This window comes from Carettochelys insculpta, chromosome 5 (assembly GCF_033958435.1).
Source record: "Carettochelys insculpta isolate YL-2023 chromosome 5, ASM3395843v1, whole genome shotgun sequence".
NCBI classification, from domain to species: domain Eukaryota; kingdom Metazoa; phylum Chordata; order Testudines; family Carettochelyidae; genus Carettochelys; species Carettochelys insculpta.
The window spans coordinates 109,436,009-109,451,098 of NC_134141.1; the positions used below are offsets into that span (position 1 = coordinate 109,436,009).

At 38.2% G+C, this 15,090-nt stretch overlaps 1 protein-coding gene across 2 annotated transcripts in view; it reads left to right on the forward strand.

The window, feature by feature from the left end:
- Positions 1 to 15,090, forward strand: part of ATP8B1 (ATPase phospholipid transporting 8B1) — an 88,053-nt gene that overhangs the window by 63,802 nt on the left and 9,161 nt on the right. For both annotated transcript variants that reach the window (XM_074995743.1, XM_074995744.1), the window contains exons 16-23: positions 1,414 to 1,602; positions 2,417 to 2,529; positions 3,191 to 3,355; positions 5,026 to 5,137; positions 7,984 to 8,059; positions 9,616 to 9,748; positions 10,624 to 10,912; positions 13,486 to 13,709. In XM_074995743.1, the coding sequence (XP_074851844.1) occupies positions 1,414 to 1,602; positions 2,417 to 2,529; positions 3,191 to 3,355; positions 5,026 to 5,137; positions 7,984 to 8,059; positions 9,616 to 9,748; positions 10,624 to 10,912; positions 13,486 to 13,709 (1,301 nt within the window). The remainder of the gene's footprint in view (positions 1 to 1,413; positions 1,603 to 2,416; positions 2,530 to 3,190; positions 3,356 to 5,025; positions 5,138 to 7,983; positions 8,060 to 9,615; positions 9,749 to 10,623; positions 10,913 to 13,485; positions 13,710 to 15,090) is intronic.

Genomic DNA, 15,090 nt, shown 5'->3' on the forward strand with positions numbered 1-15,090 from the left:
AGTTTTACAAATCCTTAGTGTTTTCCCAGTATCATGCTTTGCTCTGACAATCAGTACTTGATGTACAGAGTTGCAAAAGTATGAACATCAAATAAAGGGTAAAATAAAAATACACAGATTTTTACACACATGTAATTACATGCCCATGAAGTTAATCCTGAGTGGGACAACTCAAGTATAAACAGCTAAGTATTTGGCTATGTGCTGGCATGACTGGGATGATAGGCACTTTTTGTCTTCAGTAAATTGCTTTCTTCCTTCATAAAGGTTCTGATAGATGTACAAAATACGTGCAGTAGAGTAGTAAGATGAATAATGAAGAATGTTGAACTTTGCAGTCTGAAGGATGAGCTAAGGGTGCAAATGGGCAGCTGTGCATAGGATATGGTGAACGGTGGAAGCACAAGGACAAAATGTTACCTTTTAGTCCTAATCTTACATGAATTCAATAATTAGATTAGGCTCAAGAAGGTCTTGATACATACCAATAAATTGGAGAGAGCTCAGAGAAGAGTCAGGAGAAGGATTAAAAAGTAAGCATTAGAGCATCCTTAGTGAACCTTCAAGCAGGTGTATCTATTCAGCCTAACAAGGAGAGGGATTCAAGGGTGGCTTTATTACAGTATAGAAATACTTGGATGGAGACATGAGGAATCAATATTTGAAGATGGATTTCTTTTTTCAGTCTAGCAAAGAAAATTCAGACTGGAAATGAGGTGTCAATTTTTAAATGAGGGTAATTAACCATAGGAGCAATTTACCCAAGTACATAATGGACTTCTCCATCAATGGCCATTTTGAAATCAAGATGGAATTTTTTCTTAAGAAGATCTGCTCTAGGAGTTATTTTGGGAAGTTATGTGGCCTGTGTTATGCAGCTGAATCACAATGATCCCTTCTTCCCATAATCTATGAACTTATTCATTGTAACTTTGTGTTTGTCTTCCTTACTTTTCTCTACTGAAAGTTAATTTTTCCCATAGTTAATATGACCATAGCATTCTGTTTTGAGGCTGTTAATCTTCCAAAATGCTGTAGTGAAATAAAATGAAAATCACTTGTATGTAATCAAGTTCTGTTATCTCCATGTTATGGATAGAGAAGCAGAGGAAGAGAGATGCAGTGACTTTTCTATTTTAAAAAGTCCAGGACAGATTAAGTGAGCTCCCAGAGTCTGTCCTTGAATTACCAGACTGTGCCACTCCTTCTATATTAAAACCACAGTAAAAATGGGTCCTGAGTTATACAGAGAAATCACGTGTTGAATATTGCACAGATCTTGATCGGTCTTGATTGCTGTAAGCGTTAAGATGTTAAAGCCCTAACTGTAAATGCAGCATATTTGGCTAGGGTGTCATTCACTAAAATATACCATGGCTTTCTTCTCTCTTTCACTTCTTTTAATAATTATAGGTCAGCTCAACTATCAAGCAGCCTCACCAGATGAAGGAGCCTTGGTAACAGCTGCCAGAAACTTTGGATTTGCTTTTCTTTCACGAACACAGAATACCATTACTATAAGTGAGATGGGTATTGAAAGAACTTACGATGTTCTTGCTATTTTGGACTTCAACAGTGATAGAAAGCGAATGTCTGTTATTGGTAAGCTGATCTAAAGTAATTTTAGGTACTGTATCTCAAAAAATAAAGAAATACTCTCTAAATACCTAGAATGGAGGTTCTCATACTGTACTGTTATGGTGCTCTTTGGCAAAGTAGTTGATTAATAGGATGGTGGCTACCCTCTGCTTCCAACTGCTAAATTGCTTTTAATGAAACTAAAATACACAGAAGAATTTTCTAGCCTTTACCCCTTATGTGCTAAGCAATCAATGGGGCCAACAGACTTGCCAGGTTCCTGGCCCGGGTAGGGAGGCTGGCTTTGCTCTCCCAGAAGGGGCAGGATCTCAGGTGGAAGGAGTGAGGCTAGGGCTAGTTTCATCCTGGCAGTCCTCAGCACCCCCCAGAACATGCCAGGCAGGGCTCTGTTGGCAACTTAAAGGGCCTGGGGCCCTGGCTGCTGGTGCAAGAGCAGCCAGAAGCCAGAGATCCTTTTAAATCATTTGGTCCTGGGACCGTTGCCTCCTTTACCTCTGCAGAATGAGAGTATGTGCTTTTGAACAAAAATTAAGCTGTTGAGACACATCAGTGAGCCAGTATAAGAGAGAAATATAATTTAGGTAATTCTAATTTTAGGCATACCAGCCTCAGTTGTTTAAAGTTGTGTGTTTTGTGTTTTTTAACCTCCACTTCTCTGATTTCAGGTTATCATATTTAAAAAAAATTCCTGTTGTCAGAAAAATAATGGCCTAGTAGTGAGACGCTAAAGTCGGACTGGAAGTTTATCCTTTATTTCCATCTATCCTTAGTGTTTTTTTTATTTTGATTTTTCATTTTTTGCCCTTCTTTGATTTAGTAAGAAAACCAGATGGTAACATCAAACTTTACTGTAAAGGAGCTGATACAGTCATTTATGAACGTTTGCATCCAGTGAACCCTCAGAGGCAAACAACACAGGACGCACTAGATGTAAGATTTGCTTTTTTAAAATGCCATTCTTTACATGGTGAAACTGAGCAATATGCACCTACCTACAATTGCATTGACTTATATTTGCTTTGCTAAATAATTTTGAAAAATATAGCTCCATGGTACTATAAGAACAAAATTCCCAAAAAAGCTGAAAAGCATTCCAACAACCTACTTTGAAGCTACTAGATGTTCTGATGTTTGAAATTATACCATCATTGTCATTCCCCCACCCACCTTTTTTGTATGGAATTGTATTTTTTTTAATGTTTGCATTTTACGTATTGAAATTAGTTTTTCATTGTTTGAGAAATTTGCATGTCACTTTGGACTTCCCTGCTCCATTCTGTTTTTACTTGTAGTTTGCAACATATTTTCTAGACATACTTAGATTGCCTTGCTACTGTATTTCATTGTTGTACAATTTTTCCAGTTGATTATGGAATTTTCTATTTAACCCAGAAATGAAGGGTTAGAGAATTTGAAATATGCAACTAGTCTTTGGATATTTTTCAATGCCCAATTTTCTTCATATAGGCTGAATATAATAGCAGCCAGTGACTGAGTTGTTTCAGATTCCCTAATCATAGCATATCTTTTTTCAATTTCATTTTTAAGCCAGTATTGATATCTGTGCACCTTATTTCTCGTTTATTCATAGATTTTTGCAAATGAGACCTTGAGGACGCTATGCCTCTGCTACAAGGACATTAGTCATAGTGAATATGAAGCATGGAATAAAAAGTTCATGGAAGCTAGTGTAGCTACAAGTAACCGTGACCAAGCCCTGGATAAAGTATATGAAGAAATAGAAAAAAACCTTATTGTAAGGTTTTGTTTGTTTTTTTAAAATTGTAAATGTGTTTTTATTCTTGTCTAATAGTAAGACCACTGTGGAAACAGAATAGCCCTTTTTGACTGATATTTGTGAGTAAAATTTCAGTTAAGATTTTGTGAGACTACCAAAACTCAATGCTGGAGTTCTAGGGAATGAAGAAATATCAACTTTTTTCTTCCATTCAAAAAAGGCTGCTAATATCTTGATAGACAGTAGCACTAGCTCATAAATGAGATTTATTTAAAAACAGGTTTTATAATGTGGTTGATAAACAGGTAACTGCATTACAAATAATTTGCAAAAGGAGAACCTTACTATAGATTTTCAATGGTTATTTCAGCCTTAGAGCTTTGAAATGTTTCTCATGTTAAATTTACTTCCACTTCGTGTGATGCAACTGGTTAGTATGGTATGGTGTTAACTTGCCTTTCTTTGAAGGATTGTGTATTGGTTAATGTGCCTGATCACTGGGTAGAGTGGGGAGGAGAAGGTAAGATTAAATGGACTTAAGAGTTTGATCAAGATGTCACTTGGATAACTCTAACTGGGTATATTTGGGACCACTTCATCAGAAGCAAGAGTATAAATGGAAAATAGCATTTCAAAACCTCTCATCACAATCAAGGTGAAGAGTTGTTTGTTTGTTTTTTTTTTAAAGAAACCCAGTCCCTGGGACAAGTTTGGCTATAGTGCATTGGCAATGTTATCGATTTGAAAGAGATGCTCTAGGGTAACTAGAGAGCAGAATTTGGCCATATGAAGGCTACCAAGAAAATGTTTGTTAAAATGATCTGATCAACTGTGAACTCCAGGATCACCATTCTGTTAACTGTGGATTTCATATCTGAGCCTACAATATATATTAGCTTTTCTAAAATCTGACTGTGTATCAGAATGTTGGCATACTATCTAAAGTCATGCAGCTGGCCCAGCTTGTAGCAGTATTATTGTGGAAATCTTTCTTAAATCCAGAAAAATTTACTGAGAAGTCCAGGACATAGTGTCCTTGGAACTCTGTGCTGCAAACAAACTGCACAATTATGACTTTTAAAAGGTATACACTTACTGTGGAGACTTCATGCTGGCAGCATGTTTTTGTCCATACCATCTATTATGCTCTGTTTACTAATGTCAGCCATCATTAATCACTTCTTATCTGCTACCTTTACTACTTGCAAAGTGCAAGACTTCATGTGGTCCATCTTTAAAGCTCTTCTGCTATATATAGGCTCTTGACATACTCCTTTTATTTGAAAGTTCAGTTACATGTTATTTAACACAATGGGGAATGTGTCTTCATAACACAAAATTCAGTATCTGAACTGGAGGATTTATTATAGTTGTAACTACTTAAAACGAATCCTATATGTAACTGGGAAGTAATGTTTCTTGTGGTGTCATAGAAGTTGTCTAGTTCTGTAGTGGTGATGCTTATTATCATAGTACACAGGAGTCTCAGTCATAGACAGGATCCCTTGTGTTAGGTGCTGTACAAACTAATGAAAAAGATGGCTCCTGCCCCAATGAGCCAGTAGTCCAAGTATAATACAAGAGACAACTGTGTATTCTTCTGTAGCTTCATTTTATACTACAAACTGAAATAGTTTCCTCTTTGGATTCTTGTCTTATTACATGCTTGTGTTTCCAATAACTTCCAGCTCTTGGGTGCTACAGCTATTGAAGACAAACTACAGGATGGTGTTCCAGAAGCAATTTCCAAACTTGCAAAGGCAGACATTAAAATCTGGGTGCTTACTGGTGATAAAAAAGGTATAGTTACATGACTATAAATCTATCAGAAACATGAGATCTAATGGTTAAAAGCTGAAGCTAAACAGGACTTGGTGGAGACGGAGGACTTCAGCTACCTATACATCTGTTGGGGAAAATAGCACAGCAGGGCACAGATAACCCAACAATGTCTAGGAATGTATTGCAGACATTTTTTTGTTTCAGAAGTGGAGAAAGGTACTGCAGAAGAAAGCTCTTCTGGATTTCATTTTTGACAAATAGGGAGTGGAAAGTGGAAGGTAGCTTTAGTGAAAGTGATAATGAAATGACAGAGTTCATGATTCTAAGGAACAGTAGGAGGGAAAACCAGGAAAATAAAAATGGATTTTAAGAAGACATTTCAATAAACTCAGGAGTTGTCAGGTAAGATTCCAAGGAAGGCAATTGTAAGAGGAAAGACATTTGGACACAGTGGCAGTTTTTCATAAAGAAGCATTAAGGGCACATGAGCAAGCTATTTCACTGAGTAGGAAAGATAAGAAATAAGAAAAAAGAGTCCTATGAAAAGTGTAAATAAGATCAAATTACAAAGGATGAATATAAACAAATAATACAAGTACATAGGTGCAAAATTAGAATGGCCAAGGCAAAAAAATGAGCTTGAACTATCTAGAGACAAAAAGAGTAACAAAAAAAATTCTATAAATATATTAGAAGAAAGAGGAAGACCAAGGACAGGTAGGCACACTAGTCAACGAAGAGGGGAAAACAATAACAGAAAATGTGGAAATGGTGGAGGTGCTTAATGACTTCTGTGTTTGGTGGTAATTGGATGCTTAACATAATGAATGCCAGTGAAAATGAGGTCAGTGCAGAAGCTATAATAGGGAAAGAATAAGTTCAAAATTATTTACCTAAGTTATATATCAAGTCACCAAGATGTGATGAAATGCATCCCAGAATACTCAAGGAGCTGATTGAGGAGCTATGAATCATTAGCTATTAACTTTGAAAAGTCATGAATACAGGAAAGATACTAGAAGACTAGAAAGAGCAAATATAACGATCATTTATTTAAAAAAAAAGGGAGGTAAGGGCAACCCAAGTAATTGCAGACAAGTCCGCTTAACTTCTGTGCCAGGAAACATAATGGAGCAAATAATTAAGGAATCCATTTGCAAGCATCTAGAAAATGTGGTAAGTAACAATCAGCATGAATTTGTCAAGTGCAAATGGAGTCAAACCAACCTGATGGCTTTCTTTGGCAGGATAACAAGCCTTGTGGATAAGGGAGACAAGTGGTAGATGTTGTAGATGCTCTTCAGTAAGGCATTTCATACAGTCTCGTATGAGCTTCTAATTTAAAAACTAGAGAATATAACCTAGGTGGAACTACTAAATGATGGGTGCATGACTGGTTGGATAACTATTCCCAGAGAGTAGCTAACAATATGTCACAGTCATGCTGGAAGGGCATTACCACTGAGCCTCCACAGGGATCAGTTCAAGGTCAGTTTTTGTTTAATGTCTTCATTAATGTTAGATAATAATAGAGAGAGTACATTTATAAAGTTTGCAGATGATACCAAGATGGAAGGAGTTGCAAGTGCTTTTGAGGATAGGATTATAATTCGAAATAATATGGACATTCTAGAGAAATGGTCTGAGGTAAACAGGATGAAATTGTAAGCAGGACATGAGAAGTCTTCTGCTCTAGTCTGCCTTGATTAGGTCTCAGGTGGATCATTGTGTCCAGTTCTTGGGGCCGCATTTCAGGAAAGATGTGGACAGATTAGGAAAAAGTCCAGAGAAAAAAAATTAAGGTCTAGAAAACATGACCTCTGAGGGAAGATTGAAAAACTTGGATTTGTTTACTCTGGAAGTGAGAAGACTGATAGATGACATAACGTATATAAAGTATGTAAACAATTTGTTACAAGGAGGAGGGAGAATATTTTTTTCTCCTTATTCTCTGAGAATAGACAAGAAGCAATGGTCTTAAATTACAGCAAGAGAGGTTTAAGTTATACGTTAGGAAATTCTTCCTGTCAGGGTGGATGACCACTGAATAAATTGTCTATGGATTTGTGGAATCTCCTTCACTGGAGATTGTTTAAGAGCAGGTTAAACACCTGTCAGGGATGGTCTGTATCATGCTTGCCCCTACCATGAATTCTGGGGACCGTACTCAATGGCTTGTCAAGGTTACTTCCAGTTCTATGATAAATTCAGACTAGACTGTACTGAGAACTGTGAAATATCCAGCCATACTGTGACTTTTGCATTAGGTGTAATTGCACTTTCTTCTTAACAGTTTAACATTTAACATTTTTTCATTTTAAATAGTGACAGGGAGGTAGCCGTGTCAGTCTATATTCTAACAAAACAGCAGTCATGTAGCACTTTAAAGATTAATAAAATGATTTATTAGGTGATGAGCTTTCGTTGGACAGACACATTTCTTCAGGTCTAGAGAATTTCCATCTCAGATCCAGTTATACAGTACAGAGGCCCAAAAATTTTTTTCAATAAAAACTGACAAATCAAACACGTGAACTGACGGAGGGGGTCAGCAGTGGGGGATGTTAAGTGTCTTGCCTGAGGTAATTACGAACATCAAAGAAAGGGAAGCAGTCCTTGTAATGCATGAGATAAGTGCTGTTTTAGTTCATACCACGTGTTAATGTGTCAAATTTGAATATGAAGCCCAGTTCACAAATCTCCCTATGTAATCTGTTTTTTAAGGCCTCTTTGTTGTAGGACACACATTCTCAGGTCTTCATTTTTGCATTTGTGTACCTACAGAAGCCCCAGAGTAATATGAGTCTCTATCTATAATAGTTCATTAAAGAGTTTAACTGTAGTGTGACTTCTTTTTCTTACAGAAACTGCTGAAAACATTGGATTTTCTTGTGAACTTTTAACAGATGAAACTACAATCTGCTATGGAGAGGATATCAGGTAAATTATAAATGTACAACAGTTCTATGTGATGGAGTTGAAAATATCAAAATATTTCAAGTGACCACATTGTTCCTGTGCCTGTCTTTTTTTATCTTGCTGTTTCTTTTGATTCCTTCTATAGTAGTGCTTATAATGCCTTCTCAGTGTGACTGAGACAGAGGCCACGTCTACTGTACAAGTTGAAGGTGTGATTCCCCTGTTCTTGAATGCACTGTTGTGCTGGCTCCCATCGAGCTAGTATGAGTGCAAATAGTCACAGTAGTATGGGTGGCATCAGTGGAGGTACATCTGAGCCATGCAGTATACATACCTTCCTCAAGCTAGTGTAAGTGTGAGCTCAAGAACAAAGAGAATAACATGGTGGTTTCTAGTGGAACTATAGCGATGGTGGTGGCCAACGTTCATAGGATGGATGCAGAAGGTCACCAATGAGGAATTATGTAGGAAGATACATCCGAAAGAGAACCTGCTGCAGAAGGTTATAAAACGGAAGATACAACTATTTGGGCATATTTGCAGAATGAATGATGAATGAAAAATCAAGATCCTAGTATTCGGCATAGTGGATGCTTCGAACAGGAGAGGCACACCCCACGGAGAATGGATAGATGATGTACTAGACTGGTGTGGAGCTAGTCTACAGCAACTAAGCCACTCTGCACTGGATAGGGAAAGATGGAAGGAAATAGAGAGGCATCAGATATCAACGTGCGCTGAGCCCACGGTTATTGATGATGATGATGAACGTTGAGTTATGCTGTGGTTTGTGATTCTTTTTTGAACTGCAGTTTACTAAGGCAGCCTACTTTTGTGGATCAGGCAGAAACATTTCTTTACCCCCACTGTTTCTCTAATCGGCCTGCCATTGTTGGTTTGTGGTAGCATCAAGTTTTTATAAGCCAACTCAGTTTGGTATTTTGCTTAAGTACTTCACTAGGTCAGGACAACTGTTTATATATCGCTTTTCAGCTTGACAGACTTCAGAAGCTACCTGTAGCTTGGTCATGAAGTATCTTTGTCAACAACTGTAATAGAGTAGCCACTGGTATGAAAATGTCACAGGTGTTGTACAGAAATAGTAACAAAACACAACATTTTTACAGCAGCTATTGAAGATGGTTTTTCCCTAAACAAATATGCAGGAACAGGGAAAGTTTAAGATCTCAAATAATTACCTATTTATAATTTGTGCAGAACTCTGCAACACACTTATTTACACCAGTGCTGTGCAATTTTTAATAACTGCTAGTGACCAGCATTTCCCCTTTTCCTTTAATTTGAAAGACATTATCACTATTAGGGCAATGCAGTTTATTTTGTTTTGGGGCTCTGGAGCAATACTGACTCAAAATGCCACGTACTGGGTTGTTAACCATTTCTTGCAGATTTGTCATCCAAGTACTGACCAGTTCTCACTCACCTTAGGTTGAAGTCTGCCTATGGGTTTCCCCTTGATATAGGGCCCTCCGTGATAGTAACTGTAAAAGCACAGTCAGTTAGTATTTATTGTTTTTTAAAATGACCTGCAGTAAAAGTCTGCATTAATTTTCCAGTGCTCTTCTTCAAACAAGGTTGGAAAATCAGAATAACAAAGTGGATTCAAATAGAAACTCCTCCAGAAGAACAAATGAGCCATTCTTTCAATCTGGTAAAAATCGTGCTTTAATAATCACTGGTTCCTGGCTGGTATGTATAAAGACTCTTCTGTTTATTTAATTTGGGGAGTTTTCTGGGATTCATAGTAGGTCAAAGGCTAATCATGATTTAAATTAGAATCCTGTGTCTTACTGTTAAATATTTCTTATTCACTTGATTACTACCCTGAAGCACTAGATTGAAGATATTTACCCTCTGTGCCTCAGTTTCCTCTATGTATAGAATTCCAAACCTACAAAACTAGTCTTTGAAGTCTGTCAGTGGAAATAATTTAATAGATAAAGCAATAAAATATCTCTCAATCTATTAATATTAACCATGAAAAGAACAACCTAAGGCTAGAATGATTCTTAATCAGGGCACTCTGAAAATCTAGTGCTGAAGAAGAATCAGATGCAAAACTCAATCTTTCAAATCTCAGTGTGTTCTGAATGGCCAGCAGTCATCACTTCACGGTAGAAACAGAGCCTATGTGTGAAACTGTGAACCAAGTGCCAGAGAGAAATGGAAGTAGGCTCCTACAGTAAGCTGTACTGTGAGCTGATGCTTTACATTCAGAAACCACCCTAGGACTTTCAGCAACTTGTGAGAATCCTGTTTGCAGAATTCTATACAAATCAAATGGGAGGAGATAAATGAGTGAATAACAAATCTAAAACTATTAATCTAGGTATAAATTTGTGTCTCACTGAACCTACATTTAAAAACCTGATATTATTATACCTGAAAAGATGAGCTTCACTCTTTTGCTAATATTAGGCTTCAGCGGGAGCTCAGAATTTTTGGTAATTGGATTTGACGGTGACAGCTTGGTGTTCAGGGTGATGATTATGCTTTCCATCTTTGTTTTTTCAAAAAAACTAAATATCACTGAAACAGTAACTACTTTGTCTTCGATTATGCAGAACGAAATCCTTTTAGAGAAGAAAAAGAAGAAGAAGAAACTTCTGAAACTTAAATTTCCCAGAACAGTAGAAGAGAGAGGGAAGCATATTCAGAGTAAAAGACGAGCTGATACTAATAAAGAGCAGCAGCAAAGAAACTTTGTAGATTTAGCTTGTGAGTGCAGTGCAGTTATATGCTGCCGTGTAACTCCCAAACAGAAGGCCATGGTGGTGGAGCTGGTGAAGAAATATAAGAAAGCTATAACTTTAGCTATTGGGGATGGTGCCAATGATGTAAACATGATCAAAAGTAAGTCACCTGTAAAATTTCACAGGCACTGTGTGGGTTTTTTGGGCGGGGGGTGGGGTTTGCTTTTGAAGATCTTGTGTTACTTTATTAAAAGTACAGGTTGAACCTCTCTAGTCTGACACCCTCAGGGCCTGACTGGTGCTGAATGAGAGAATTTGATGAGCCACAGAAAATCAGTATTATCTAGCAGCACTGCCAACCCTTCCACTGTTTACTGGGCTCTTAGAAAACATTTAGGGGTAAATTTAGAGGTAAATAACAGCACAGCACTGAGAGACAGGACTGGTGGCAGTGGGGGTAATAAAAAATATCTTTATGGGAACACAGGAAACTTGGCCACACCCATGATAAGTTGTTGGCTGGCTAATTAAAATCCATACCAGATGACCGATGTTACTGGAGGAGAAAGTTCCAGATTAGAGATAGTCAAACTGTATTGTGTTCCTCAAATTCAGACTGGTTTTTAAAGAACTGAAGCAGCTGTTTAGATATACGGTAGACACCTGTCTTACACAGAGGTTGCGTTCTTGCGCAGCCCACGTAAGTCAAATTTTGCATTACTCAGGGGAGCCAGGAAACTGACCACCACAGCAGCATGAGTGAGGCTTTCCTGCTCCTGCCAGCGGCGGCAGCAGCAGCTCCTGTAAGAGGTTGCTGCCACTGACAGGAACTGGGAAACAGATCAGTGCAGCAGCACTGTTCAGATTCCCTGAGTGGTAGGGAGCTGGTGCCTGGCTGCCTGTCACTCACAGGAGTCTGGGATACTGACCAGCACTGCTGCACTGCTCAGTTTCCCAGCTCCCCTGAGTGGTGGGCAGCCTGGAGCCAGGCGACATCTCCCTGCCACTCAGTTGGGTTAACCCCAGGTTCATGCAATTTGAGTGCGCCTGTCTTGGGGTTCTACTGTATTTGTAAGGAGCTGTTTCTTTTTGTTCATGTTGAAATTGCCCATAACTCTCTTCTGTGCATCCTGCCTTTCAATGGGAAGGAAACCCTCTGTGAACCACTCAGTAATGTTCGCAATTACATGTTCATATTCCACCTATTCTTGAAGATTTACTCTGAAAAGTAATGGCTCTCAAATGTAGCCGTATGACTTCTGTGAAGACAATGGGGTTGCAAAGGTAACAGATGGCAGAATGTTGCCATGCCATTAGAACTATGCTGAGGCATTAGTTAGGCACTATTTTGACTGGCGCTCTAAATATCTAAGGAAAAAATTCTGATTTGTGAGCCATAATTGATTCCAGTTCATTCTGTGTTGGTCTTGTTGCTTTTGAATGGCTAGCATAAGTCAAATGGAGGCACAAATGTACTTAGGATAGTTCAGCTGTGGCTCTAAATGTACCACAAAAAATTACACTTAAGTTGCCATCTTTTTTCAGAATTATGTTTTGATATTCTGTAGTTGCTTATCACTCTGCTCCTCATCCAGCCGTGACACTAGCAAGCTTGCATGTACCATTCCTTTCCCCAAAGTAGTTTCCATTAATATTCACTCAAATAATCCTGTTTTCATTTGTCTTTTCTTCTGTTGTGCTACTTCGTCACATTTTAACACACTTTGTATTTTGTTTTACCAATGAGCAGATAGGGTGTATGTGTGTGTAACTGCCCAGAGGCAGACTCAACCCTGGGAGATCTGGAGGTTAGCGCAGGGGCCCTTACAGTTTTGAGCTAAGTGCCAGCTGGTTCTCAGCTAAGGTTGTACAGGAGACACATTCTTTCTCTGTGTAAGTGATCTAGGTTCCACTCCACCTGGTAGTTGTGTGGGTTACACGTGCATTTATGTGTTGGTTTTGTCCTCCTTGTATACTACTCTTATGGCTGGAATTCCTTTTGTGACTGTCTACTAGCTACCACCTCCTCCAAACCATTCTGGAAACCCACTTCATTAATAAGGTGTTTAAACTATACCCTATTACTCACTTTTAGAAATATTAGGAAGAGTTTTAAGCATCTTTGCTACCTTCTAAGGTACATTCATTTAGCCGCCTAAGGGATTGCAGAGTCATATGGGATTCTCCTTCGTACTTTCCCTTCCGTTCCCTGTGTCATATTCCCTGCTTTGTTCATATCTTTAGGGTAAGTTGACACTACTGCGCTAAACTGATGCAGCTGCACCGCTGTAGCACATTTGGTGAAGGGACTGTCTGTAAAAACATTTAGATTGCTGCAAGCTTGTGTGTGACTTTGTACTTGGAACTAGTCCTCCTGAGTAAAGTGCATTAATGAACTGTTAATGCATGTCTGCTGGGTGCAGATGGACAGTAAGCCCACAATAGGCTGGTGCAGGTTAGACTTATACTTTAGCTTCTCACAAACTAATTGTTCATGTAGGCAAGCCCTAAAAAGGAGGTAGGGAGGTTTGCCCTTTGAGGTGCTAGTCCTTAATGAAGGTTTTACTGTACATAAAAATAATTTGGGTCAGGTCAAATTTACAGTAAAGCTGGGGAACAGTTAAGTAATGGTATAAGCTGGAGTGTTGCTGTGCATCTTCAATTGTTGAATAGTTGATCTAGTTTTATTAAAACCTTGATTATTCATGTTGGACTTTTTTTTTTTAAATGTAGCTGCCCATATTGGTGTTGGAATTAGTGGACAAGAAGGCATGCAAGCAGTCATGTCAAGTGACTATTCTCTTGGACAATTCAGATACCTGCAAAGACTTTTATTAGTTCATGGCCGATGGTCTTATATAAGAATGTGCAAGTTCCTACGATACTTCTTCTACAAAAACTTTGCGTTTACACTAGTACACTTCTGGTACTCATTCTTCAATGGCTATTCTGCCCAGGTAAGAGAAGCGCCTTCCGAGCATGAGCTAGAAAAAATTACTTTTTTTGGGCCAAAACAAAAATAATGGAGTCCAAATTATTAAGTAGTGAGGATGTTGATATAATTTAAGTGAACAGCTTTAAAAGTAGCAGCCTTTGCAGGTTCATGTTAAAGCTTTTCATATCATGGTGGTGGAATTCATACTTACCCTATTACTAACGCCTTAGAGAGATTGATTTCCAGCTTTAGCGTTATTAGTATCTTAATCTTCACTAATTTAGGTTTTTTCTAGTCAATGTGCTTTATCGTGTACAAAAAAAAGGCATATAGTAGATAATAAGAATTCCGTGTACAGTTGGCTATTTCAGTGTAAATCTTGATTGAATCATGAACATAGTTTCTCTTCCACCATCAGCTCAGGTAACCTCAAGCGCTCGTTTTAGTTACTTGTGAAATAGCCCATCCCTTCTATCCTCTTCAGAGTGCTCGGGAGGATAGCTGCCTCACAATGTGGGCTTGGCAAGTTTTTATCTAATGATAAAATCTGTTTTTGTCCTAGGCCTTAGAAAAATTTGGTTCTATTTTTTTCTAAGCAAGAGAGAGCTTTTTCAACAGTTCTGCCAAATAGGAAATGTTCCCAAGCTATTACTTTGAAACATTCAATTGCCTTCCATTTTGATATAATTTCTTTATAACCATTGCTTCTGAAACATGATCTATACGTGGGGGGCAGTGAGAGAGAGTTAAAATAATTTTTCATCCTCAATTGTCATCTGAAAAAGTAAAAACTTCTTTTGAGATTAGCATAACCCGCACAGTTGAAAGGACAAATGCAAGAGTAAGATTTGTATATTATTTGCACTAATTTATTTTTCAGTAATACTGTATGTATTAAGTCAAGGTCTATACTGTAAAAAAGTTTACAAAGGAAGACCACAGTTTTGAAGCTGCTCTTTCCATGTGGATCAATTTACAGAATTAGGGATTTAGTCAGGCAAGTAGTTTTGTGAGATCTGTACGTGTATTTCTGTGAGTGGGTGGTCTGCAGGATCTGGCACCTAGTATGTATTGTGCTGTTAGAAGGGAATGGAGTACAAGATCCAAGGCATCCTTCAGTCCGTGTAGACTATGGATCGCGCCCTTCACAACTCCATTTAAGATGGTCATTTGCAGTGTTGACTGTGACTGTGGAGGCCCACACGAGAGTGACAGTCCTTGCTACATCTGCTGCATATGTATGTGGAGTACAACAGTCCCTGAATACAGCAGGCTTTTTATTAGCACATTTATTTTTCAGTTGTGTTACCCGTCCCAAAGACTGTGATTGTGTCTGTCTGTGGTGTGCTCTCATAACAGTAAAGTCATGTATGTAGAGGACAAATTATCAACAACACTCTCTC